At 48.4% G+C, this 27,084-nt stretch overlaps 1 protein-coding gene and 14 non-coding genes across 19 annotated transcripts; 1 reads left to right on the top strand and 14 right to left on the bottom strand.

The window, feature by feature from the left end:
* Positions 1-95: 95 nt before the first annotated feature.
* trnat-ugu (transfer RNA threonine (anticodon UGU)) lies at positions 96-170 on the bottom strand. The gene has a single exon. It is a non-coding gene; the product is annotated as a tRNA-Thr (tRNA).
* Positions 171-508: 338 nt separating this feature from the next.
* trnat-ugu (transfer RNA threonine (anticodon UGU)) lies at positions 509-583 on the bottom strand. Its single transcript has one exon. It is a non-coding gene; the product is annotated as a tRNA-Thr (tRNA).
* Positions 584-656: 73 nt separating this feature from the next.
* trnam-cau (transfer RNA methionine (anticodon CAU)) lies at positions 657-729 on the bottom strand. Its single transcript has one exon. It is a non-coding gene; the product is annotated as a tRNA-Met (tRNA).
* An 811-nt stretch (positions 730-1,540) lies between these two features.
* trnat-ugu (transfer RNA threonine (anticodon UGU)) lies at positions 1,541-1,615 on the bottom strand. Its single transcript has one exon. It is a non-coding gene; the product is annotated as a tRNA-Thr (tRNA).
* A 72-nt stretch (positions 1,616-1,687) lies between these two features.
* On the bottom strand, positions 1,688-1,760 carry trnak-cuu (transfer RNA lysine (anticodon CUU)). Its single transcript has one exon. It is a non-coding gene; the product is annotated as a tRNA-Lys (tRNA).
* Positions 1,761-2,211: 451 nt separating this feature from the next.
* trnak-cuu (transfer RNA lysine (anticodon CUU)) lies at positions 2,212-2,284 on the bottom strand. Its single transcript has one exon. It is a non-coding gene; the product is annotated as a tRNA-Lys (tRNA).
* An 825-nt stretch (positions 2,285-3,109) lies between these two features.
* On the bottom strand, positions 3,110-3,184 carry trnat-ugu (transfer RNA threonine (anticodon UGU)). The gene has a single exon. It is a non-coding gene; the product is annotated as a tRNA-Thr (tRNA).
* A 73-nt stretch (positions 3,185-3,257) lies between these two features.
* Positions 3,258-3,330, bottom strand: trnak-cuu (transfer RNA lysine (anticodon CUU)). Its single transcript has one exon. It is a non-coding gene; the product is annotated as a tRNA-Lys (tRNA).
* Positions 3,331-4,154: 824 nt separating this feature from the next.
* Positions 4,155-4,229, bottom strand: trnat-ugu (transfer RNA threonine (anticodon UGU)). The gene has a single exon. It is a non-coding gene; the product is annotated as a tRNA-Thr (tRNA).
* A 73-nt stretch (positions 4,230-4,302) lies between these two features.
* trnak-cuu (transfer RNA lysine (anticodon CUU)) lies at positions 4,303-4,375 on the bottom strand. Its single transcript has one exon. It is a non-coding gene; the product is annotated as a tRNA-Lys (tRNA).
* Positions 4,376-4,677: 302 nt separating this feature from the next.
* Positions 4,678-4,752, bottom strand: trnat-ugu (transfer RNA threonine (anticodon UGU)). The gene has a single exon. It is a non-coding gene; the product is annotated as a tRNA-Thr (tRNA).
* Positions 4,753-4,824: 72 nt separating this feature from the next.
* Positions 4,825-4,897, bottom strand: trnak-cuu (transfer RNA lysine (anticodon CUU)). The gene has a single exon. It is a non-coding gene; the product is annotated as a tRNA-Lys (tRNA).
* Positions 4,898-5,200: 303 nt separating this feature from the next.
* On the bottom strand, positions 5,201-5,275 carry trnat-ugu (transfer RNA threonine (anticodon UGU)). The gene has a single exon. It is a non-coding gene; the product is annotated as a tRNA-Thr (tRNA).
* A 73-nt stretch (positions 5,276-5,348) lies between these two features.
* Positions 5,349-5,421, bottom strand: trnak-cuu (transfer RNA lysine (anticodon CUU)). Its single transcript has one exon. It is a non-coding gene; the product is annotated as a tRNA-Lys (tRNA).
* Positions 5,422-6,137: 716 nt separating this feature from the next.
* acss2 (acyl-CoA synthetase short chain family member 2) lies at positions 6,138-21,054 on the top strand. 5 transcript variants are annotated; one of them, XM_062458372.1, is made up of 20 exons: positions 6,139-6,355; positions 6,971-7,148; positions 7,427-7,622; positions 10,410-10,501; positions 10,647-10,750; positions 11,228-11,300; positions 12,193-12,268; positions 13,025-13,142; positions 13,597-13,641; positions 14,694-14,831; positions 14,996-15,166; positions 15,413-15,546; positions 15,857-15,989; positions 16,609-16,665; positions 16,881-16,961; positions 18,439-18,547; positions 18,837-18,905; positions 19,043-19,219; positions 19,328-19,402; positions 19,651-21,054. In XM_062458372.1, exons 1-20 carry the CDS (start codon positions 6,269-6,271, stop codon positions 19,776-19,778), a joined length of 2,241 nt encoding a protein of 746 aa, XP_062314356.1. In that variant the 5' UTR covers positions 6,139-6,268; the 3' UTR covers positions 19,779-21,054. The 5 variants fall into 5 exon arrangements, 4 of the variants coding, with proteins under 4 accessions (XP_062314356.1, XP_062314355.1, XP_062314357.1 ...); XM_062458371.1 differs by having other exon boundaries at positions 6,140-6,355; positions 13,594-13,641; XM_062458373.1 differs by lacking the exon at positions 13,597-13,641 and having other exon boundaries at positions 6,140-6,355.
* The last annotated feature ends 6,030 nt before the right edge of the window (positions 21,055-27,084 follow it).

The following is a 27,084-nucleotide window of genomic DNA, read 5'->3' as shown; positions in this document are numbered from 1 at the left end:
GCATTCTCGTCGGGGACCTTTGTGACGGTATACGTTTGAATCCACAACATTGGTGAAAGTTAAAAATGTGCCAGTTTTATAAAACAAACACAGGGAGGTGCTGCTGGGAGTTGAACCCAGGATCTCTTGTTTACAAGACAGGTGCTTTCAACCAGCTAAGCCACAGCACCTCTGGATCTACAATAGTTGATTCAACTACTTGAAGCCTCTCAGAGTGGGCTTACTGCTACGCAATCAGAGGCATTCTCGTCGGTGACCTTTGTGACCGTCATCGTTTCAAACGCTTGGCCTGTGTCCAGAAGGCTGACATTTTGTCCAGATACAGTTTCAAATTCGCTGGGTGTATAGTCTACAAACAAAGAGTTGCATGCTCCAAAGCCTAAGCTATCCAGGCTTAGCATGTTGCTTCCAGAGGCATTCTCGTCTGGGACCTTTGTGACGCTATACGTTTGAATCCACAACATTGGTGAAAGTTAAAAATGGGCCAGTTTTATAAACAAACACAGGGAGGTGCTGCTGGGAGTTGAATCCAGGATCTCCTGTTTACAAGACAGGTGCTTTCAACCAGCTAAGCCACAGCACCTCTGTATCTGCAATAGTTGATTCAACTACTTGAAGCCTCTCAGAGTGACGGATAGGCCTCCATAATGTAAACACGCCCAACGTGGGGCTCGAACCCACGACCCTGAGATTATGAGTCTCATGCTCTACCGACTGAGCTAGCCGGGCTTCCTGCTACGCAAACAGAGGCATTCTCGTCGGGGACCTTTGTGACCGTCATCGTTTCAAACGCTTGGCCTGTGTCCAGAAGGCTGACATTTTGTCCAGATACAGTTTCAAATTCGCTGGGTGTATAGTCTACAAACAAAGAGTGGCATGCTCCAACGCCTGAGCTATCCAGGCTTAGCATGTTGCTTCCAGAGGCATTCTCGTCGGGGACCTTTGTGACGGTATACGTTTGAATCCACAACATTGGTGAAAGTAAAAAATGTGCCAGTTTTATAAAACAAACACAGGGAGGTGCTGCTGGGAGTTGAACCCAGGATCTGTTGTTTACAAGACAGGTGCTTTCAACCAGCTAAGCCACAGCACCTCTGGATCTGCAATAGTTGATTCAAGTACTTGAAGCCTCTCAGAGTGACGGATAGGCCTCCATAATGTAAACACGCCCAACGTGGGGCTCGTTCCCACGACCCTGAGATTAAGAGTCTCATTCTCTACCGACTGAGCTAGCCGGGCTTACTGCTATGCAACCAGAGGCATTCTCGTCGGGGACCTTTGTGACCGTCATCTTTCAAACGCTTGGCCTGTGTCCAGAAGGCTGACATTTTGTCCAGATACAGTTTCAAATGAATGTTTCAAATTTACTGGGTGTATAGTCTACAAACAAAGAGTGGCATGCTCCAACGCCTGAGCTATCCAGGCTTAGCATGTTGCTTCCAGAGGCATTCTCGTCGGGGACCTTTGTGACGGTATACGTTTGAATCCACAACATTGGTGAAAGTTAAAAATGTGCCAGTTTTATAAAACAAATACAGGGAGGTGCTGCTGGGAGTTGAACCCAGGATTTCCTGTTTACAAGACAGGCGCTTTCAACCAGCTAAGCCACGGCACCTCTGGATTGAAATAGTTGATTCAACTACTTGAAGCCTCTCAGAGTGACGGATAGGCCTCCATAATGTAAACACGCCCAACATGGGGCTCGAACCAACGACCCTGAGATTAAGAGTCTCATGCTCTACCGACTGAGCTAGCCGGGCTTACTGTTATGCAACCAGAGGCATTCTCGTCGGGGACCTTTGTGACCGTCATCGTTTCAAACGCTTGGCCTGTGTCCAGAAGGCTGACATTTTGTCCAGATACAGTTTCAAATGAATGTTTAAAATTTGCTGGGTGTATAGTCTACAAACAAAGAGTGCCATGCTCCAACGCCTGAGCTATCCAGGCTTTAGCATGTTGCTTCCAGAGGCATTCTCGTCTGGGACCTTTGTGACGCTATACGTTTGAATCCACAACATTGGTGACAGTAAAAAATGTGCCAGTTGTATAAAACAAACACAGGGAGGTGCTGCTGGGAGTTGAACCCAGTATCTCCTGTTTACGAGACAGGCACTTTCAAACAGCTAAGCCAAAGCACCTCTGGATCTGCAATAGTTGATTCAACTACTTGAAGCCTCTCAGAGTGACGGATAGGCCTCCATAATGTAAACACGCCCAACGTGGGGCTCGAACCCACGACCCTGAGATTAAGAGTCTCATGCTCTACCGACTGAGCTAGCCGGGCTTACTGCTACGCAACCAGAGGCATTCTCGTCGGGGACCTTTGTGACCGTCATTGTTTCAAACGCTTGGCCTGTGTCCAGAAGGCTGACATTTTGTCCAGATACAGTTTCAAATGAATGTTTCAAATTTGCTGGGTGTATAGTCTACAAACAAAGAGTGCCATGCTCCAACGCCTGAGCTATCCAGGCTTTAGCATGTTGCTTCCAGAGGCATTCTCGTCTGGGACCTTTGTGACGCTATACGTTTGAATCCACAACATTGGTGAAAGTAAAAAATTTGCCAGTTTTATAAAACAAACACAGGGAGGTGCTGCTGGGAGTTGAACCCAGGATCTGTTGTTTACAAGACAGGTGGTTTCAACCAGCTAAGCCACAGCACCTCTGGATCTGCAATAGTTGATTCAAGTACTTGAAGCCTCTCAGAGTGACGGATAGGCCTCCATAATGTAAACACGCCCAACGTGGGGCTCGTTCCCACGACCCTGAGATTAAGAGTCTCATTCTCTACCGACTGAGCTAGCCGGGCTTACTGCTATGCAACCAGAGGCATTCTCGTCGGGGACCTTTGTGACCGTCATCTTTCAAACGCTTGGCCTGTGTCCAGAAGGCTGACATTTTGTCCAGATACAGTTTCAAATGAATGTTTCAAATTTACTGGGTGTATAGTCTACAAACAAAGAGTGGCATGCTCCAACGCCTGAGCTATCCAGGCTTAGCATGTTGCTTCCAGAGGCATTCTCGTCGGGGACCTTTGTGACGGTATACGTTTGAATCCACAACATTGGTGAAAGTTAAAAATGTGCCAGTTTTATAAAACAAACACAGGGAGGTGCTGCTGGGAGTTGAACCCAGGATCTCTTGTTTACAAGACAGGCGCTTTCAACCAGCTAAGCCACAGCACCTCTGGAGCTGCAATAGTTGATTCAACTACTTGAAGCCTCTCAGAGTGATGGATAGGCCTCCATAATGTAAACACGCCCAGCGTGGGGCTCGAACCCACGACCCTGAGATTAAGAGTCTCATGCTCTACCGACTGAGCTAGCCGGGCTTACTGCTACGCAACCAGAGGCATTCTCGTCGGGGACCTTTGTGACCGTCATCGTTTCAAACGCTTGGCCTGTGTCCAGAAGGCTGACATTTTGTCCAGATACAGTTTCAAATGAATGTTTCAAATTTGCTGGGTGTATAGTCTACAAACAAAGAGTTGCATGCTCCAAAGCCTGAGCTATCCAGGCTTAGCATGTTGCTTCCAGAGGAATTCTCGTCGGGGACCTTTGTGACGGTATACGTTTGAATCCACAACATTGGTGAAAGTAAAAAATGTGCCAGTTTTATAAAACAAACACAGGGAGGTGCTGCTGGGAGTTGAACCCAGGATCTGTTGTTTACAAGACAGGTGCTTTCAACCAGCTAAGCCACAGCACCTCTGGATCTGCAATAGTTGATTCAAGTACTTGAAGCCTCTCAGAGTGACGGATAGGCCTCCATAATGTAAACACGCCCAACGTGGGGCTCGTTCCCACGACCCTGAGATTAAGAGTCTCATTCTCTACCGACTGAGCTAGCCGGGCTTACTGCTATGCAACCAGAGGCATTCTCGTCGGGGACCTTTGTGACCGTCATCTTTCAAACACTTGGCCTGTGTCCAGAAGGCTGACATTTTGTCCAGATACAGTTTCAAATGAATGTTTCAAATTTACTGGGTGTATAGTCTACAAACAAAGAGTGGCATGCTCCAACGCCTGAGCTATCCAGGCTTAGCATGTTGCTTCCAGAGGCATTCTCGTCGGGGACCTTTGTGACGGTATACGTTTGAATCCACAACATTGGTGAAAGTTAAAAATGTGCCAGTTTTATAAAACAAACACAGGGAGGTGCTGCTGGGAGTTGAACCCAGGATCTCTTGTTTACAAGACAGGCGCTTTCAACCAGCTAAGCCACAGCACCTCTGGAGCTGCAATAGTTGATTCAACTACTTGAAGCCTCTCAGAGTGATGGATAGGCCTCCATAATGTAAACACGCCCAGCGTGGGGCTCGAACCCACGACCCTGAGATTAAGAGTCTCATGCTCTACCGACTGAGCTAGCCAGGCTTACTGCTACGCAACCAGAGGCATTCTCGTCGGGGACCTTTGTGACCGTCATCGTTTCAAACGCTTGGCCTGTGTCCAGAAGGCTGACATTTTGTCCAGATACAGTTTCAAATGAATGTTTCAAATTTGCTGGGTGTATAGTCTACAAACAAAGAGTTGCATGCTCCAAAGCCTGAGCTATCCAGGCTTAGCATGTTGCTTCCAGAGGAATTCTCGTCGGGGACCTTTGTGACGGTATACGTTTGAATCCACAACATTGGTGAAAGTTAAAAATGTGCCAGTTTTATAAAACAAATACAGGGAGGTGCTGCTGGGAGTTGAACCCAGGATTTCCTGTTTACAAGACAGGCGCTTTCAACCAGCTAAGCCACGGCACCTCTGGATTGAAATAGTTGATTCAACTACTTGAAGCCTCTCAGAGTGACGGATAGGCCTCCATAATGTAAACACGCCCAACATGGGGCTCGAACCCACGACCCTGAGATTAAGAGTCTCATGCTCTACCGACTGAGCTAGCCGGGCTTACTGTTATGCAACCAGAGGCATTCTCGTCGGGGACCTTTGTGACCGTCATCGTTTCAAACGCTTGGCCTGTGTCCAGAAGGCTGACATTTTGTCCAGATACAGTTTCAAATGAATGTTTCAAATTTGCTGGGTGTATAGTCTACAAACAAAGAGTGCCATGCTCCAACGCCTGAGCTATCCAGGCTTTAGCATGTTGCTTCCAGAGGCATTCTCGTCTGGGACCTTTGTGACGCTATACGTTTGAATCCACAACATTGGTGAAAGTTAAAAATGGGCCAGTTGTATGAAACAAACACAGTGAGGTGCTGCTGGGAGTTGAACCCAGGATCTCCTGTTTACAAGACAGGCGCTTTCAACCAGCTAAGCCACAGCACCTCTGGATCTGCAATAGTTGATTCAACTACTTGAAGCCTCTCAGAGTGACGGATAGGCCTCCATAATGTAAACACGCCCAACGTGGGGCTCGAACCCACGACCCTGAGATTAAGAGTCTCATGCTCTACCGACTGAGTTAGCCAGGCTTACTGCTACGCAACCAGAGGCATTCTCGTCGGGGACCTTTGTGACCGTCATCGTTTCAAACGCTTGGCCTGTGTCCAGAAGGCTGTGTCCCAGTTCCAGGGTTCCATAGAGGACGGGGAATCTTTTCAGATTCCCCGCAGGTCAGATGCGCCCGTCACCCCCCGGCCTGGCTCTCCTGCTGGCCTCAGAGATGGCAGCAGAAAACCTGAGTTCACCAAGGTCAGACACTCCAGACAGCTGGATGAAGGAGTGAATGGATGAGGAATTTTATGATCTGCAACAAAGAAACACTGTAGTTCAAATATACATACACAAAAGGTAACCAGAAATTAGGAAGACGTTTCAAGTTTGGAAGCTAGCTAGCATTATAGAACCATACAACTTATTGTAGAACATAGGTTTTACTGATTTACTGAGAAGTAGGTTGTATGATTGTGGTGACCGGACTCCAGGATTCTGGGAAGACCTGACCTTTCACAGTATACCAGTATGTGTACTGGTATTTGATGTATCCTGTGTGATGTATACACTAGTTCTTTAGATAAAAACTGAAAAAGCTTCGTGACACAGAATTCCAATTAAACATTTAAATATAAACTCCTTGAGCTTTACCAACCTTTTTTACCCATGCTACGACCAGATTGGATGTTTCATCTCAAAACCACGCCCAGCGTGGGGCCAAGCAGAGTTCAGTCCCCGCCCCCCTTTGCATGCGCTCTTCGCGTTGTCTCTTCCGTCAAAAAAAGAAAGGACAAGGGCAGCACACCAACAACCTCCACTTCATAAAGAACGGGTCTTGTTATCGGAATCCATTCCACAGATCAGTACAGTGTGAACGCAGTTTTTATGAACGGGACCCATTTTTTTCTGAATGGAAAAGGCTACATTCAAACGACAGCACGTCGGACAGAAGCGGCCTCGTCTCGCGCTCAAGTACATCTCGCTCACCTCTCTCTTCCTAGTTTTATGCTAACTAGCTAGCTTGCTACTGTATTGTATTGTGCAAGCCAGTGCGAGCAATTAGTCCCCAGGAACGGTAGAAATGCATTACCTTTAATGCTGGCGACAAAACTAGCGACGCAAATCTTTTTGCATAAAGTTTTTGAACCAAATATTTTCTGTTGACTTATTTCTCTGCAGAGGTTGCGAGGCTTGGCGCTAACTGAACTAGCTAACCTTAGTATAGGGACCTGAGTCCACGATAGCTGACTTACAGTAAATTGCAGGTTTCTAGCTTTCTAAATAGTTGGTCAATAATTGCACGCTCAAGGTGAGCTGCTTGCTCCTGTAGATTTGCAGTGCCAAGGGTTTGCATGTACTTATGCAGACCATTTTCAGAGTTCACATTAGTTTATGAGCAAACTGTCACTTTCCGAATAAGGAAATGTAAATGAACGTCGTTTGTTCAGCTCATTGGCTAGCCAGATAAACCAGCTGTATTGTTTTTTGATTCAAAGATCTGTCTGCTCTCACAAGGCGCCTTGCAACCTGACCATCAGCCTCAACAGCAATTTGGAAGCTAATCGATCGTTCCCATTGCATTGTTAGCTAGCTAGCTACCGCGACAGTCCAGCACCGGCGGTCAAACTCGAAGACAAGATGATCCCGGACAAAGCTCCAAGAGAGGACGTTTTATACGCTGCCGGAGACTTGAAAAAGGAGGCTCATGTTCCCAGCTTCGAAAAATACAAAGAACTGTATATAAAGTCCATTGACAACCCTGATGGTAAGTATTAACATAATGATGCTGTAACACCAGACTCGGCTAATTCCTTACCTAACCTTAGCAGACCTGCCTCGTCCTAATGGCTTCAAGTCTGTTTTTGTTTGAGTTAAGATCATTGCTTGACAGTGAAGTGAGCATTGTAATGTGTGTGTAACCTACATAGCTTTTTGCACTGGCTTCCTGATGATGAAAGACCAACTGCCAGCCTTTAGGTACCATCACATTTCGACAGCGTTTTTCTCAAACTGTAATTTATCGTGTGTGTTTGTCGCGCTCAGAGTTCTGGGGTGACATTGCAAAGGACTTCTACTGGAAGACCAAGCATACAGGACAGTTTCTGGACTACAACTTCGATGTGACAAAGGGTGAGATCTTTGTCAAGTGCATGGAGGGGGCCACTACCAACATCTGCTACAACGTCCTGGACCGCAATGTCCACGAGAAGAAACTGGGGGACAAAGTGGCATTCTACTGGTTAGTGTGTTTTTGAGAGAACTGGTGTGTGAGAAAGTGCATGTGTTTGCCAGAGATAACAACAAGGGAAAATCATTGGAATTTTAAATGGATCTGTGCCAGTGTGTGCCAATCCCTGCGTGCATTTATTTTGTGTGTGTGTGTGTGTGTGTGTGTGAGACAGAGAGGGAGGGAGGGAGAGAGAGGGAGAGAAGGTTGCCAAAGCACCCACTCTTGTCGGCCCAATGCGCGGAGTGAATGCTTGAGCCTCAGCAACAATGGGATGAAATGTCAGAGGAAAAGCCTGAATGGATCCACAGTGATCCTCCATCCTTTGTCTATGCTCACTGCCACACATACATACACAGAGAACCAGGCCTTTATTTCCCCTGTCTTTGGAACACTGGCCTCAGGTCAGAGATGTCCCCATTAATTAAGTGAGTAGAATATCGGTGAGAATCTGAGTACCTAGGAAGGGTTAACTGAGGATATGGTGTCTGTGCGTTTCAGTCAAGTGTATGTCAACTTCGGTTGAGCAAGTGAAAGTATATAAACTGAATAAAAGTAGATTTCCCAATTGGTCAGTATTGTTTATGACCCACGCCTATACCACGACTGAATGGCTGTGACACCATTGAATGAATGAACTGTATGTGGGTCATAAAGGCCTATATTAGGAAGGCGGTATATTTTTGCCCGTGCGAGCGTGGGGACCTGAGAGCTTTTGAAGTGGAGAGTGCTTCACTTCCAAGAATGCTAACCCTGAGCCACTCAGTGTCAGCCTGTAACTTAGACGTCTGGCTTTCCGACATGCCGTGTTGCCAGCCCTCTGGTGGGAGGACGCAGCCCGTGTCTTCTATGACGTGCTAACCATGCTTTTCACTGCAGCTTGTCCCGCGTAGCAACATCAGACTGTGCCTGTGAGAATGGGTTGCAGTCACTGTGGTCAGCGGCAGAGCTCCTGTGCTGACTGTGTGGTCCCTCTTTTCCCTGACTGTGTGTTTCCCAGGGAGCTGACAGGTTCAGGCTAGGCCAGGGCATCCTGTCTGGAGAACGATCAACTCCTAGTGACAGCAAAGTCACTTGGATTAGTGACATTCACTCACATCTTAGAATCCCAAGTTTCAGCTCGTTCAGCCCTGCCCTACCCTCCTCTGTGATAAAACTGTTCAATTATTATGTGTGTCTATTTTCTTTTAAAACTAGAGAGATGTCTTTATTTTTGGAGCCTTGTTTTTAGTAAAAGCCTGTGAAATATTGCATGTGTGCATGTTTTGCCACCCTGGATAGTCAGAGCAGGTGATGGAGTGTTCACTGCTGGATCAATCATCATTGAGATGTAACCGGGCCCACTCCGGCTACTAAAACAAGCACACCCACAGCTTAGCGTTGTTTGGTATTTGTTTTTGGACTGTGCATGTAACCTCCTGATCTTGGGTGGTGAACGTGGTTTTATAGCTGATTATTTATAGCTCTGTTGCTGTCCGTGGGTGTCTGTGTGTTGCTTAAGGTCACCTTCATTTGGGAAAACGTCCATGACCCACTCGTGTGTGTGTGTGTGTGTGCGTGTTTACACATTCACGCCTGTGTGTGTGTGTGTGTACTGGATAATGTTTTCTTTACTTTGGAAACTTGTTCGGTGACCTTCACCACATGAATGCGACACTACAGAGAAATAAAGCGATTAGATAACGGTGGAGCCCAGAGCCAAAAACCCCACAGTTGTGAAATGAATCCTCTTAAGGGAGCGCAAGATGACATAGATAATATCAACCGTAACAAGTAGTCCAGAGAGTCTTTGCCTAGAGTCTTGCGTAACTAGTCTCTGGGCTCATGGTCATGGTCATGCCCACGCCTCTACAGAGCTGTATTGGATAGAGGGGCCTCCACCATGCCAACCTATTGTGCTATGTCATCTAAATGCACAGCCATGCTTCCGGAACCTAAACCGTGTTAAACATGTCCTTTCCCTGGAGGCTGCTTGTTGGGCCAGTCGCTAGTATTATAGTAGCTGGTGAGAGTGAGAAGGACCAGGCATCACATGTACAAGACACAGGCCCCCAGTGCTCTCTCCCTGTCTGCCAGACCGGAGGAGCGCTCTGTTGGCTCATCTACCACAGATACTGGGTACTGGGGGAGCTTGCTGCAAAGCCTGGCCCAGGACGTTTCACAATCTCGGTCTTGAAATGTCAAGCTTTTGCAGAGTGAAATAATAAGATGGCGTGTTTGTGCGTGTGTCTCTTTGAGGCGGTGCCCGAGTGAGATTGTTGTCAGTACCTCTCCCAGTGTAAGTCCACTGAGAGAAGGGCCACTGTTTGGGGGGAGTACAGTGTAGGCTGTAGGAATGACACGGCACAGAAAAGAGATTGTTCTGCTTCGGGGTTGGGAGGGGGTGGTGAGGCCTGTACTGTACTGAAGAACACATTGAAACAGACATAGGAGCCTGTTCTGTACAGAGGGACAGACAGACACGAGGCCTGTACTGTACAGACTCAGAAAGACAGACGAACGTACATGTACTGTACTGATGGGAGGAGAGAGGATCCTGTCAGCCTGTATCTGCCCTCTGTCTGCCTGCAGCCTGCCTGGCCTCGAAGTCATTAGTTGTGGTTTCAAGGGCGAGCTTTAAGTGAAGGGATTAATCCTCACCTGCAGTCGAGTGCACCACACTCACTTCATGTGTCAGGTGTACATTAAGGGAACCCAGAGTGACTCTGTGGTTAGAACAGAGACTTTTTTTTTTTTTTTTAAGTTGGTTTAGGTGGATATGTGTTTTTAATATTTGTTTGTGTCCCTGTTGTGTGTCAGGGAAGGGAACGAGCCGGGAGATGAGTCGACGGTCACTTACAGAGAGCTGCTCCAGCAGGTCTGCAGGCTGGCCAACGTCCTCAAGTCACAAGGTACACTTGTCTGTCACTCACTGTCTGTCTCACTCACTGTCTGTCTGTCTCACTGTTTTTCTGTCTGGATACTCTGTCAGACACTTTTCCCACTCTATCTTACTGTCTTTCTGTTTTTTTAACACACGTGTGTGTGTGAGAGCAGGAGTGAAGAAGGGGGACCGTGTGTCCATCTACATGCCCATGGTGGTGGAGCTGGTGGTGGCCATGCTGGCCTGCGTCCGTATCGGAGCCGTGCACTCTATAGTGGTGAGTTACCACGGTCACCCAGCTAGTACACACTCTATAGTGGTGAGTTACCACGGTCACCCAGCTAGTACACACTCTATAGTGGTGAGTTACCACGGTCACCCAGCTAGTACACACTCTATAGTGGTGAGTTACCACGGTCACCCAGCTAGTACACACTCTATAGTGGTGAGTTACCACATGGCTGTCTGTGTTGAGTACGACTGCAGATACCATCACATAGACTAGCTAAGTCAGCCAGCCAACCAGCACACACTCCCTGTCACCTGTTCTTCACATGTATTACTGATCTACAGGTCTAATGTAATGTGCTACTTTTGTTCCTGGAAGGAAAAATGGTCGACCAGGTGAACGCTCAAGAGGACCATTTATACGATAATCATTCTGTGTGTGTGTACGCATACATTTACCCACACTCTTCCATCCAGTAAATCGGAATGCCGTGTGTGTGTGTGTGTGTGTGTGTGGTTACTCCAGTTTGCAGGGTTCTCAGCAGAGTCTCTGTGCGAGAGGATCCTGGACTCCCAGTGCTGCTTGCTGATCACCGCTGGTAAGCTGTGTAACCAGGACCCTGCCTCCTCTCTGCTCTTCATACAGGACATGAACCTACAACACACACTTCCTGGAGGGACCACAATGAAACTCTTATTAGCTGGATTAAAATGACCCATATTATCCCCAGATTCTGACCCCCTAATCCCGGGGGATAAGAATGAATGACACAGCTGTAATGGGGTCGGACGTAGACCACACACACACACGGAGCATTGTTCTACACTGTAGGATTTACGTTTAGTAATAGGATCAGCTAGGAACACTAGGCTGTCGAACTGTTTCTAGGAACAGGTAAATCGGAGAATTATATAGATGTTGCACTGACAGCAGTGCTGAAGTAATCACTAACATCTCATTATTTCAATAAGTATTATTTAAGATGTGTATCACCATTGGGTCACACAAAAGAAACATTGTTTTATTGAGTTCAGCTTCAGTTCAGCCTCCTCCTGGGGAATCAGGTGGCTGAGCTGTTAGGGGATTGGGCTAGTAATCGGGCTAGAAGGTTGCCAGTTCGATTCCCGGCCGTGCCAAATGACATTGTGTCCTTGGGCAAGGCTACTACTTGCCTCGGGGAAATGTCCCTGTACTTACTGTAAGTCGCTCTGGATAAGAGCGTCTGCTAAATGTAAATGTAGTAAGCATGAATAAACTGTTGGGCCAGACTGTAGTTGGAGTTCTGTCGGTCCTGTCCAAACAGCCCCAGACTCTGCCTCATCAATACCCATTACGGTTCCCTCCACCCGCTCAATGTGTGCATACACTTTTACTAATGTACCTCTCTCCCTTGCTCCCTCCTTCCTGTGCCCTCTGCTCCCTATCTCTTTCCTCCATACTGCCTTCCTCCCCCCCCTCTCTCTCTCCCCCTCTCTCTCCCTCATCCCCAGACGGCTTCTACAGAGGGGATAAGCTGATCAACCTAAAGGTCATCGCTGATGAGGCACTGCACAAATGCAGGGACAAGTACGGACCAAGCTTCTGCATGCTGACTCACCTCTGTGTGCCTGGCTACACACACACACGCAACTATTACACAGCTCCAAGGGGGGAATGTGGTACTTTTATGCCTCCTCCTAGTTCTGTGTAAGAGGGTACCCCCTTACGGAACAGGGGGTCTGTTATACCTCTGATGCATGCTCTCTAAAATCACAAAATCTCACACGGGACGGCATTATGCTGCCTGTTTGGTTCAGTGGAAACAAAGCCTTCATCGTGATCTTCTTAACAGCAATATTTCAGGATTTTCTGTGTAAAAAGGTCTACTGACTACAGTCTTTTCGACAATATATTAGCCTGTCAGTGTGTTTATGAGAGTGCAAGCCCAGTCCAGGTATATCTGTTTATATCTGTGTAAGGAGCCACACCCCCTGTGTGATGGGAGATGGTTCTATCCTTTTAGGTTATCCTTCTTAGCCACCTCATCCTGATCTGATCCTTCCTCTCTTCCTGTTCCCTCTCCCTCCCTGCCCTCTCTCTCTCTCTCTCTCTCTCTCTCTCCCTCCTACCTCTCTCTCCCTCCCCCCCCCACTCTCCCTGCCCCCCCCCCTCTCTCACTACTTGCCCCCTCTCTCTCTCTCTTTCCCTGCCTCCTCCACTATCCATCTCCCTCTCTGTCTCATCCCCCCTGCCTCCTCTTCTCATCCTGCCCCGCCCTCCACTCTCCATCCACTATCCACATTCTCTCTTTCTTGCTCTCTCTTGTCTCCCTCTGTCCTGTAGGGGATACCTTGTCCAGAGGTGTATCATGTTGAGACACCTGTCCAAGGTGGAGGAGGCGGAGGTGACCCCACTGGGCTCTCAGTCTCCCCCGGCCAAACGTCCATGTCCTGACCTGCAGGTGAGGCCCCACCTGGTCCAGATGTTTTCATGTTCCTTAACCCTCCTCCCCCCCCCAAAAAAACAATGATTTGGTTTCCTCATCATCCCTCTCTCCATAGCTTTGCTTCCTCCTGTGTTTGACGTCGTATGTGTCATATAACATGGATAGTTCTCCATACTCCCCACGTGCTGTTAGCCGCGGCCGCCAGCAACATGCTCACGCTAGCCTCTAGCAGCACCTGACAACTCTCTCCTGAGAGGGCCCTATAGATGATGTTCAGAGGAAGGCTTCTGTTGTATGGGGAAGGGGGGGGGGGTTGTTTTACAAATTGATAGTTTGTTGAGCATCTTGGGGCCATCCAGGGCTGGTAGCACTGTTTAATCAGCTCTGTATCTCTCTGTGTGTTTGTCTGAAGTAACGTGTCCATGACCCCCCCCCCTCCTCCTCCTCCTCCCCCTCCCCCTCTTAGCAGGACCCTCAGAGAGACCGGGTTAAGAAAACACGGCCAGTCCCTCAGGTACCTCACCAGACCTCTAACCACCCCCCTCCCCATCTCTTCTTGGTCCTTTTCATTTAACACACGTCTAACCCCGCTTGACCGCCCCCTCCCCCTTCCTCCTCGTCCCCCTCAGCTGATGATGGGGGGGGGGGGGGCTGTGTTGTTTTAAAATGTGTGTTACACCTTTAACACACTCAGCTCCTGGATCCAGGAGTATTGTCTGCTCTCTCTCACACTCAGCCCATCACACACTCATCCCTGGACATACCTATACTTAGTATACATGTCCATACACACTTACTAAAGGGTTCCCTTTGAGAGATGCCAAGTCTAGTCTTATACACACACACAGGATCGACAATGACTAGCCAATCAATCACTCTTAGATCAGTAAGCAATTCAATCACATTTATTGATTAGTTTATCATATGGCAATAAACATGGATTATATAATACCTGACCAGTTTATTGCATGGACACTATACAAAATTAAACAAACACAGTAGTGACAATGTCAATTGAAACACATGTCCAATGTTTTGAACATATCTTGCTGTTTTCTTATTGTAATACTGAAATATTCTCAAACTTAGTCATTATGTTGTGACGAGAGCCTAGAAGCGCCGTCCTAATTTGAGAGCTTCTGTCCGGTCCTCCTCATTGGCCAGAATCCACACTTAGAGGTGTCATCACTGTGAGATCAGGAAGTGAAACTGTGACTCCTCCCCCCTGTGTCTCAGTCTGCTGCTGTGCAGATGGAACACAAACTCATTCCCTCCCATGCTACGCAGCCCCTCATAACACACTGTGTACTCACTCACTTTCGTGTCGTTTTCTCCTTTGTTCTCTCTCTCTTCTTAGCTGGTCTGAGCTGCATGCGTTTTTCTTTTGGAGCTAACATTGTCACGTCCACGTGGGCAGTCGATGTAGCATTTTGTATTCTTCCTCGTTGGCTCTGATTCTCCATGAAGGGCTGCTGGTGTCAGAGCGGGCCTGGCTCCGATGCTGCTCCAGCTGGTGTTCTCTAGCATGCTGTTCATTCATTGTGTGTGTGTGTGTGTGTGTGTCAGGTGCCCTGGAACCCCAAGGTGGACCTGTGCTGGCACGGCCTGGTGTGTGTGGCGTCAGAGGAGTGCGAGCCCGAGTGGTGTGACTCTGAGGACCCCCTCTTCATCCTCTACACCAGCGGCTCCACGGGGAAACCCAAGGTACACTCTCACACAGTTGCACGTAAGCCCTCACACACTCGGAAGTCACTCTCTCACACACACTCTCTCACACACACTCACTCATTTACTCCAAATACTCATTTACTCTCTCTCTCTCTCTCTCTCTCTCTCTCTCTCTCTCTCTCTCTCGCCCCACTCCCCAGGGGGTGCTTCACACAGTCAGTGGCTACATGCTGTACGTTGCCACCACCTTCAAGCTGGTGTTTGACTACCAGCCCAGCGACGTGTACTGGTGCACGGCCGACATCGGCTGGATCACCGGACACTCCTACATCACCTACGGACCCCTGGCCAACGGGGCCACCAGCGTCCTGGTGAGTGGCCACCCTGCGCAGGGAGAGCTCCCTGGTTCGAGCTTTTGACTGCTGATCAAGGTCGCAGGTTCAAATTCCCTCCTGTTCTGTATGTTGCTTTGGATAAAAGTGTCTCCTGAAGGAATGCATTGTTATTATTACTATGCCTGATGGGAAATGTAGTGCGGAGGAGACAGAGGAGGGGGAACTGCAGTCAAAAGGCACATTGCCTTCAACATTTGACCTTATCTTGCATGTGTTTGTCAGTTCGAGGGTTTGCCCACCTACCCTGATGTGAGCCGGATGTGGGAGATCGTAGACAAGTACAGTGTGACCAAGTTCTACACCGCTCCTACTGCCATCAGACTCCTGATGAAGTACGGCAGCGAGCCTGTTACCAGGTAAACACACACAAACTTCTCCTTACACACACACAGTCCTCCCTTCAAACACGTTCACACACACATGCACACACTCCTGTCCTCATACACACACACACACAAATATTACAAGCAAACAAATTGTTGGGAAGTGTCTTACAAGAACATGTAAGACATAACACTTACCAAACCAGTCAGACTGTGCACCTATGACTAAGCCTGCATCAAAAACATGTCATAGTTTTCAACGATATAATATGGCCTTAAGTAGCCTCTAATGAGATGATAGCCATCCAGTGAGCCCCCAGGCTGAGCCCTCTTCCTTCCCCAGGTGCAAGCGGACGTCCCTGAAGGTGCTGGGCACGGTTGGGGAACCCATCAACCCAGAGGCCTGGCAGTGGTACTACACCGTGGTGGGGGAGAAGAGATGCCCCGTGGTGGACACCTTCTGGCAGACAGAGACGGTACACACCACTACCACACCTACACACCATTACCGCACCTACACACCACTACCACACCTACACACCACTACCACACCTACACACCATTACCGCACCTACACACCACTACCGCACCTACACACCACTACCGCACCTACACACCATTACCACACCTACACACCACTACCACACCTACACACCACTACCGCACCTACACACCACTACCGCACCTACACACCATTACCGCACCTACACACCATTACCGCACCTACACACCACTACCGCACCTACACACCACTACCGCACCTACACACCATTACCGCACCTACACACCACTACCGCACCTACACACCACTACCGCACCTACACACCACTACCACACCTACACACCATTACCGCACCTACACACCACTACCACACCTACACACCACTACCGCACCTACACACCACTACCGCACCTACACACCACTACCACACTTACACACCACTACCACACCTACACACCACTACCACACATCACACATAACTGTTAAAATAGAAGGGTTTTAAGAGCTGCTACAGCACTGTGTATGTTTGTCTACTGTACGTGACTACTCCCACTACATTCCAACCTCTCCCTCTCTCTCCTCTCTTCTTCCAGGGGGGACATGTGTTGACTCCTCTCCCGGCTGCCACGCCCATGAAGCCAGGCTCTGCTGTAAGTGCTACCTGCCCTCCCGTTAATGGGCCTGTGACATAGACCAAATAAATACAAATAAAAACACCCGGTTTTCTCATTAGCAAGCAGTGGTCCTGACCTTGTGATTGGTTCAGAGCGTGGCTCACCGAACCTTCAGCTCCCGTTTTTGGGCAACAGACCCTCTCCAGGCTGACACGGTTGACGCCTTCCTGTCTCCTCTCTCCTCCCAACAGACGTTCCCGTTTTTCGGCGTGGTGCCCGCCATCCTGAACGAGTCCGGAGAGGAGCTGGAGGGACCAAGCGAGGGCTACCTGGTACTCACACCCCTCCTTCCCTTCCTTTATTTTTCTCGCCCATAGTTCCCTTTCATCACCTCTTCTCCTATCCCTCCCCGCCTCTCCAAAGCCAAGACCAAACTACCTGTAACGCTTGTTCTGCTTTACTGCTTATGAACAGCGCCTAAGTTCGTTAATGTACACTCTAAACTGTGTAGACTGGGCTAATTAACCCTAGTATGAGTATGTAAATAATGTGTAACAATGTACATGGTCTACAATAAGTGTAAAGTGTGTGACAGGCTACTTCAATCCAACATATAGCTATATAAAAGAAGATGATGCAAACTTAACTGTAAATAGGAACATAGAAACAAGAAGATTACATTGAAAAGGATGACCCCTTTAATGATTCGGTGGGTCATAAAACGATTAACGAGGTCAATAGTCACACCATGATTAAAGCTAATACTTTCCCCGTATTAAATACGAAAAGAACAACAACCATCCATAAGTGCTATTAAGCAAAACAGTCGGTTATCACATGAACATCATTTATACAGTAATAAACACAGTTAGGGGGCCCCAATAAACAAACACATCAAATACACAATACTAAAGCCGGCAATGCTATTTATCAATAAATGTCCCGACTCGGTACCGAGTGCTAATAAAAGGTCTCTGACGGTGCAGGCCTGATGTGGAGAGTCGGGGCAGCCCAAGCTGCTGTGCGAAAGCGGCTAATGTTACAAGCTCAAGAGCGTGTAGGCCCTACCCACCCACCCCGAAGGTTTTAATGGCACCCCGCAACAATAGCTCCGGGTGCGGAAAGAAAGTGGCGCGAACTCCGGGGAACCAAGCAAACAAACTTCCAGCGTTGCACTGAAACAACAATCCAGCGCGGTCCTCTCAAATGCTAGGGCACACGGGTCCAGCGTTGTCCTCTATGGGTAGATCTTCTGCTCTAGGTGAAAAGTTATCGTAACTTCCACTGATGTCAGTCCGTTAACCGCTCCCAATAGAGGATAGCCGTACACCAACATAGAAGTTAGGTTTAGCTAGCTAGCTCCTCAAATTGACGCACCACGAGAGCTAACCGTCCAGCCTCTCTCGTGAGTGGTCGCGTCCCAAGAGGCCAAAAAGAAAAACAACATAACATATATACAGTGTCAGTCAAAACAGGGCGTAACTTCCGCCCTACCAAAATTAACCGAAAACCAATTACAACAGTGCAACTGCCCCCGATTGACACGTTCATTGACCAAACACATAACACAAACCCACCGGCAGTATTAAATAATAGGTGCTTTAGAATAAATGCCAAGGATGCCAATACGGGTAAGAAATTTAGATATGACTCACTAAAAGTGAACATATGTTTAACAAGAAATGTTTGTGCACACATAAAATAACCCAGGGGGTTACATACCTTTTCCCCCCGTTTCTCCAACTGCCAAAAGCAGACCAAACTAGCAGAAGACCTACCCTCCCCTCTCTCTCCCCCTCACTCCTCCAGGTGTTCAAGCAGCCCTGGCCGGGGGTGATGAGGACGGTCTATGGGAACCACCAGAGGTTCGAGACCACCTACTTCAAGAAGTTCCCCGGCTACTACGTGACAGGAGACGGTAGGCTCCGGCTAGCACGCGCGTCCTCACAGACCTCAGACAGCCTCTGGTGGAGCGAGCACCCATGTGCTTCCCCAGACCTCCCACTGTGTCACCTCCACACGATGCACCTTGTGAAGTACCAGCTTGTGATCTGTGTGTCGGTCTCCAAGCTAGCCTGCGTTTCAATCACAGTCCTTAAATATGAACTTCCGTTTTACAAGCTCTTAACATATTGATTTGTTGAAAACAAAAAAAAACACCTTGGACATCATGGAAATGGCTGACGTGGTTGTGTTGTATTGGCCAGGTTGCCGTAGAGACAAGGATGGCTACTACTGGATCACAGGGAGGATAGATGACATGCTGAATGTCTCAGGTGAGTCCTGTTCTCTGGCACAAGGGATGCATGGATGGCACACTGGCACCTGCAGCACTATTTACATCATTGTTTCTCTCTCTCTCTCTCTGTTTCTGTGTGTGTTTCTGTCTGTGTGTGTCCGTGTGTGTGTCCAGGCCACCTGCTGAGCACGGCGGAGGTGGAGTCGGCCCTGGTGGAGCATGAGGCGGTGGCGGAGGCTGCTGTGGTGGGCAGACCCCACCCCGTCAAAGGAGAGAGCCTCTACTGCTTCGTCTCCCTCCGAGACGGGGTCACCTACAACCGCTCCCTGGAGGCCCAGCTCAGGAAACAAGGTGTGTGCGCGTTTAGGGATATGGGTGGGGTGATCTGTGAGAGGGGTTGCTGTGTGTTAAGAGTCTCAGTAGGCAACTTAATTTGTGTGTGTGTGTCCACCCTTCCAGTGAGAGAGAAGATTGGAGCCATTGCGACTCCAGACTACATTCAGAACGCCCCGGGGTTGCCCAAGACCAGATCAGGTCAGCCTGCCTCTCCACCTCCTCCATCCTTCCACCACAGGCACTATCCTTCCTCCCCCTCTCTAGACGACACCTCATACATCTTTTCAGGCCTTTCGACCTCCAATAATAGAAATTCGAACCGTGTAAATACATTGACATTGCATTGTGAGATGAAAAGCTATGCATCCATATGATTGTAAATCCTTGTAGACTGGAGGTTTGATCGGTATTCGAGTGTGTAACGTATGCCCCTCCCCCTCCCTCAGGGAAGATCATGCGCCGCGTGCTGCGCAAGATCGCCAACAACGAGCGGGACCTGGGTGACGTGTCGACCCTGGCCGACCCGTCCGTCATCGAGCAGCTGTTTGAGAACCGCAGTTGCTCCGACGTGTGACCCCGCCGACCCTAACCCCCGTCCCCCCTCACCTGCAGGGGGCGCCACAGAGCCCCGTCCACGCCAGGCCCCCTGTGGGGCTGGGCAGGAGCAGGGAGGGGCTGGAGGATGTTTCAAACAGACCTGTTGAGCTGTTTGGGTTTTGTTTCACCACCACACCCTAGACCCCTCCCCTCTACAACCCTTTTCCATAGCACTCTGGATTCGATGGACTTTAGCAAGATGAGCGTCATCATTGTAGCGTTCTTGTTTCATGCAGCCAGTCAGGCTGCTGAGTCACTGAAGTGTCCAGGGACGAAAGGCTGGAGGTTCTGTTGGGATGGGGGGCCATTTTTGTAGTCCTCAGCACAAATGTGGCGTTGAAAAGACTACATTTCCCTTCAGCAAACCAGGAAGTACCTTCTCCCCTGCTATGAAGTACAGTTAAGTACGTTAGATAGACGTCTGAAGTTCTAGTATAGTTTTTTATTTTCTCCCCCCCCATTTTCTGTCTGCATGTCTAATTAAGGCTTGAAATAGAATTGATTCAGCATCCTTGTGTCCTCCTGCACGCTTCAATGTTTTAAAGTCGTCTCAACGTGTGAGGCCTGTCTTTCCAGAGGGAGTGGTAGCCTGCACCAGCAGCACTGAGCTCAACGCTGGACTAGTCCCAATTCACTAGCCTTCTACCAACTACCTCACACATCCTCTCCTGCTAGTGTGTGGTTGGTGGTGGGGGTGGGCATGTGATGTGTGTTTTGTGTGCGTTACTTAATAATCCCAGGGTACAGACTGGGTCCAGGAAGGCTTCCCCAGTCACCACCCCCTCCTCCCCTGTGGTTGGAGGGCTGGAGAATTGAGATGGAGGTCTTATCACTGTATCCCAGGGTCTCCTTTTTCTGGGCTCGGACAATGGTGACAATGACCCTGACGATTGTATGGTCAGAGATGGGCACCAACGCTGGACCTGATGTTAAATAGCTACTACATTTATTCATATTAGTTTTAATTTTCTATTTTTACAATTTTGATGTTGGGACTTAATCGCAGTGTTTTTCCATGTGCCAACAAAGTCAAATTCTACCGGATGTGGTTTGTAATCTTGTACGTGTGATAAGAAGCGATCTGATTTGAAAAGCGATTCTCCTCGTCTGCAACGTTTGTGTTGGTGACGTTGCTGGGGCGAGACAAAAAGTTTGCCCTCCAAATGATTTTTTTGTTATTGCAGTTTGATTTTTGTTGCCCCTTTGTATCAAAGCGACATGCAATAATACCAGTAAAATCACTGAGTGCTGCCCATCTGCTTCTCTGGTCCTTCTTGATACTGGTCAGCCCTGGGTCTTATCCATCTTCAAGCTGCTCTTTACCAGGGGCACCTGTACATGCAGTACCCTGACAGACTCGCCACACTGCTCTGCTGTCAGGTAGAACTACCAGCAGTCTAATCCCTGTCCACTTTCTTCTACGACTCTCATGGGAAACACGTTTAAAGGTCACCTTTTAAAAGGTTGCATTAACCACCATGTAAAGAAGACACGGTAAGATACGGTATTCATTGGAGCAACTTAGGAATTGCTATGTAATGAAATGTGATGAAGTGTTTTCAGTACAGATTGGTACAGAAGGGTAAGAAGGCACCGTATAGGGGAGGGATCTATGGATGTTGTAAAAAGGCAGTGGAAGGTTGTTACCAACACGCCAAAAGGTCAATGTTTACCCCTTTACCTCTGAAAAGCCTAACCTTCCCCATACCAGGTTAAACTTGTGTAATAACCACTAAACTTTAACGAAGAATGGAACTAATTTGATTACTATAGGTAGCGCAGTTTATTTACATGATAACCACTGTAACTGTAAAGTGTTGCCCTCGCTAGTGATATTCTTACCCAACATTGAACCGGACCCACCTGAAGAGGGCAGTGCTGAGCTGTAACTGAAACACCTGGCACAGCTAGCAGACACACAGCCACATTAACCATCTGTGTTCCCTGTGGAAGGGCTCCAAATGACACGGACTGAATAATTGATGCTTGGTGTTTGGGGTGCGGAGAGAGGAGAGTGGGTACTGTTGTGTCCGGACGTGTGTGTGTGTGTTTGATAGAGATTAGAGATTGAGATAGAGGGGAGATAAATGGACACACACTCTTTGTCCTCCTCACACACACAAACACTCAGGCATGGTACACAGAGGTAGACGGTAGATAAAGATATTGGGGGTGTGTGTGAGGAATCCTAACCAGGCCATGATCATTCATCACTGTGACAGGAGGGGCCTTCTCTTCACACAACATCGTGTGTGTGAGTGAGTGAGTGTGTGTGTGTGCGCGCTTCACATGGTCCATGTATGCGTCTTGCTTTTAGGTCTTTGTTCTCTCGTTCCACTAAACACATGTCCAAACAGACATACACACACATGTTCGAGTACCGGTCAGTCAGCGAGTCCAGGATAGTGTGCCATACCGGAACACGCTAACACTTTCACATGCATCTGAGGAATGAAGGAAGGCATACAGTGAAGAGAGAGTGGGTGGGGGAGGGAGGGAGGAGTGGGGGAGAGACCTGCGGCCGTAACGTGAATAACAGTACAGTCACTCGAGTGTTGTGGCTAGAGCTGGGGTCAGGGTCTGTGTTGAAGGGGGGCTGTCTGGACAGACAGTAGCGGCCAGGAGAAGGTGGGTTGGTTGGGGGGACTGGGGAGTTAGGGAGGTTGGGGTGAGTAGGTAGGGAGACTGGGGGGTGAGGATGTGGGTTGGGACATTGGGCTGTGTGGGTAGGGGGTGAGGGGGAACTGGATGTCCCCGGGGTGTGAGGGGGCCTGTTGTCCTAGCTGTCACTGCCTCTGACCCCTTAGAGCAGCCTGTGTGGCACTGGGGGTGAGAGGGTGTGTGTGTGGGGGGGGATATGTTAATGGTGAAGCCACTGTGGTCTGTGTAAACACAACAGGGCGATAGGAGGGATGGAGACAGGTGGGAGAGACTGAGCGAGGGATATATGGACATGGATGAGGAGGAGTAGCAGAGAAAAGAGAGGAGACGAGGACTTCCAATTGACAGATAATGTTCTCTTCCTCTGTTGAACTGGAGCTGACAGCAGGCGGTCTACTTGCTTAGTTCCCCAGGGCTCTGAGCTACGGACCTACAGCAAGAGAGGGAGGAGAGGGAGAAAGATGTACATTTTTGTTTTTTTCTCACTCTCTCTGCTCCCCTCCCCCTTCCTCCAGCCTTCTGCAGTGCTTGGGTCCAGAGGGATTAAAGTGTGATGGTTAGACTGTGTGTGTGTGTGTGTGTGTGTGTGTGTGTGTGTGTGTGTGTGTGTGTGTGTGTGTGTGTGTGTGTGTGTGTGTGTGTGTGTGTGTGTGTGTGTGTGTGTGTAGAGCCAAAGCCAGAGAGCAACACAGATAAACTCTGCCAGAGATAAGAGTCCAACCTGCTTTGTAATAACAGAAATTGCTTTCTCTCGTTTCCCTTTCTTCATAATCTCCCCATTTCTCTCTTCCTCTCTCATCCCAGTCTCTCCCTCTCCATCCAGTGTTTCGATCATTCAGAGGAGGCACACACCCCATCAGATCTCCTGCTAACCCACTTTTCTCCCACTTCTCTTGTGGGTGAACCCAGTTGTCAACACACACAAACACACTTTTGTGACATCTCTCCATTTGTTTCAATTTTCTCCTTATCTGTCCATGAACTGTAGACTTTGGGACAGTTTAGTAGTAAACCTTTGTTTCCAGACAGCACATCTGGATATGTATGTATGTACAGTGCCAGTAAAGGTTAGTCCAGACACATCTGCTGCCCATCAGACGGACCTATCTCTGACCCTTCACTGGCCTCCTTTCCCGTCTCCCCTCTCCCCTCACTCAACCAGTCTGGCTGTTGTAGTACCCAGCTCATAGGGGGAGCTATTTAAACTGGAGCGGGTGTTTTTTTGTGATTCAAGCCAAGGCATTCTAAGGAAAGGTGGATAATTTGTTTGGACATGCATTGAAATCTTCCACAGAGAAAAACACATCTTGTGTGTGTGTTTGTGTGTGCGCGTGCACGGTAATGGTTCACCCGAGGCAGGGTGTGACTGTCCATCATGTGAGCTCCGACAGCCACGGTGTGATTGCAGTGTGTAGAGTGGTGTAGAGGCCAGAGAGATGTGATCACACCTGTCCCATTGAGTTACCTGCCCTGTCTCAAACTGGCACCCACTCTGTGGATACAGCGGTCACTTACCCTCTGTCCCTGTCTTTCCGTCGCCCCCTCTCTCCACGTCTCTCCCATTCTCTCTCTCTCTCTCTCTCTCTCTCTCTCTCTCTCTCTCTCTCTCTCTCTCTCTCTCTCTCTCTCATCCTCTCCTCTGCCAACTCGGTGAATGCCAGGCTGTGAAGTTGCCATGACAACGTGGACTGGTGTGTGCGGTGAGTTGCCGGTCGGGTTCCTCTGCCCATGCTGAGCCCAGCAGCACACGGAGAGAGAGAGAGATGGGGGGGGGGGGGTGGATGAGGGATGGTAGGAGAGACTGAGACAAAGAAAAGGGAGGGCAGGATGGTAGGAGAGACAGAGACAAAGAGAATAAGGGGAGAGAGGCCTCCCTCCTTGCTCCATAAAGCCAGCCTCAGTCCCCCTAGCCCCGGGGAGCTCCTCTGGGTCTGCTGGTAGACTCTGGTGAACACATGACCCGGGTTAGGATCCCACTCTGTCCTGCATCCAAGCCTTGGACCACCAATGAAGTGAAACACCAAAGAACACAACCACCTCCCTCACTCTAACCAGTACATCAAACCAACACATTCCTCTCACAGACCGAGACTGAGCGCCAAGCCTAATTTGAACTGTGCTGTGAAGGGTAACTTTGTGTGGTCGACCCAAGCGAAATGGTAACAGTTAGATGTGTGTTGTGGGTTAACAGGAGGTCTAGTGTGTCATGATGCATGTTCCCAAGTGCAACAAGACTAGAGAGACTTTGTCCCACTCACAGATGGGCCTTCGGATGGACAGAAAGACTATCTAAATGCTGCCTTTACATGGTCCATTCACATAGGGGGGTTGCACTGTCTGTCTGTGTGTGTGTGTGTGTGTGTGTTTATTGTGTATGTTCATTTGTGTGCAGCAGTTCTAGTTTAATTAAATTCAATTCAAGATTAATGGTTGCTCTGCCAGTGACAGTCCCTGGCAACATTTATGAGAGAAGGATGAATTACAGTAGGATAGAGTAGAAAAGAATGGATAGAACAGAATATCATAGAGCCAGGTCTCAGGTCTGGAGTCCATGAGCTACAGCTTGGTATTGAGTGACCTGTGTCTTCACACCTCTACTGGGATCTATGTACACTCATCTTGAGATTTACGGTACGTGTGTGTGTGTTTCTTTGTCCATCTATCTGATGTCCATCGTTTGTGCTCAAGGTTAATTGGTGATTCCTCACAGCTGCTGATTCCGCTGCCTGTTTGTTAAACCGTTTATCTCCCGGTAGTGAGTAGGAACATACCGGTAGTAAAACCAGTAAGACCAACTGTCTACCAACAGACTACTAACTGTCAGAGGAGAGAGGGAATGAGAGAGAGAATAAATGTGTGTAGTCCAGAGAATCTCTCTCCAGTCTCTCCCTCTCTTTCTCTTTCTTTCTTTCTTTCTCTCTCTGTCCCTCTCTCTCTCTTTCTCACACACACACACACTCCAATCAATCAAAATCAAATTTGATTAGCATCAGCTTTTCACAAGCAATGTCACAGAGGGCTTCACATATGCCCACAGAAGTACACCTGCCCTCCTGTTACCCTGTCCCCATCTCCTGTCATCCGTTGCCAGGCTTCCAGTCAGACTAGTGTGACATCAGCTGTGACACTCTCAGGCCCAGGATAGACAAGGTAATGACCTGGCCTGACAGGACCATGATAGACAGAGAGAGAGAAAGAGAGAGAAAGAGTGAGAGAGAGACACAGAGAGAATAAGAGAGAAAGGTCCCAGCATAAAAGCTGGTCTGGGGCTGGTGAGAGTGGGTGATGGCCATCTTACTGGGAAGGCAGTGTTCAAAGTTGAGTTTTAGAGAGGGTTGTTTTAGAAGTTAAGGGTGTTGTGTACCTACAGTGTGCATGTCATTTTGTGTTTGCACACAAGATCTGCAGAGCTGGCTTTTAGCACCCTTGGTGGTGGCCTGGGGCGCAGTGACATTTCACATCCCTTCCTGTGGCTAAAATAAGTCCTTCAAAAGGGAGTGTGTGTGTTTGTGTGTGTCCATATGAAAAGAACATCCCAAATCGATGTACTGTTGCTCTGGAGGGATTCAGTAGCATGGCTGTTTAGTTGGTCTAGTGGGACATTCTGGTGTTCTTGGAGAATTAATAAATATAATATATATTTATATATTTTTTATAAAAAATAAAGACCCCCTACACACACACCACCACCCCTCGCTCAGAGCAGAGCAGGAGATTGGGACTGGAGCTGCTTCTTTGATTGGAGAGGCTCTTTGATGAATCCTTTAGGGTGGTTCACCCAAGTGGTGTTTCACTTTAAGCCTGAGGCAGCAACTTCAACTTGTTCTTGTCTATTGGCCTCTAATAGATCTCCATTTCTCTATACCAGCTTCTAATAGACCTTCACATTTATATACCAGCCTCTAATAATCCTCCACATCTCTATACCAGCCTCTAATAGACCTCCACATCTCTATACCAGCCTGTAATGGACCTCCCATTCTCTATACCAGCCTCTAATAGACCTTCTTAGGTCTATACCTGCCTCTAATAAACCCCCGTATGTCTATACCAGCCTCTAATAGACCTTCTTAGGTCAATACCAGCCTCTAACAGACCTCCTTATGTCTATACCAGCCTCTAATAGACCTCCTTATGTCTGTACCAGCCTCTAATAGACCTCCTTATGTCTATACCAGCCTCTAATAGACCTCCTTATGTCTGTACCAGCCTCTAATAGACCTCCTTATGTCTGTACCAGCCTCTAATAGACCTCCTTATGTCTATACCAGCCTCTAATAGACCTCCTTATGTCTATACCAGCCTCTAATAGACCTCCTTATGTCTATACAAGCCTCTAATAGACCTGTACCTCTCGTCTGCCTGGGCGCTTCGTTCCTTTGTCAGCTTTTCATCAGTCCTCTCCTCTTGCTGTCATAACATTTATTATCATTCGGGAGGATGCACCTACACCAGCCTCAGTGTGTGTGTGTTTGTGTGTGAGTGTGTGTGTCTGGTGGTGTGTGTGTCTGATGTGGATGATCCTTTATCCTTTAGTGCAATCATACTGTGTGGGAAGACTATTGTGGGAGAAGGACAACTGAGAGCTCTAAGAGATGAATAGCTTGGAGTACAGTGTGTGT

Source organism: Osmerus eperlanus, chromosome 4 (genome assembly GCF_963692335.1).
Source record: "Osmerus eperlanus chromosome 4, fOsmEpe2.1, whole genome shotgun sequence".
NCBI classification, from domain to species: Eukaryota; Metazoa; Chordata; class Actinopteri; order Osmeriformes; family Osmeridae; genus Osmerus; species Osmerus eperlanus.
Note: the sequence above shows the minus strand (reverse complement) of the source record. Positions and strands in the feature narration are given on the sequence as shown.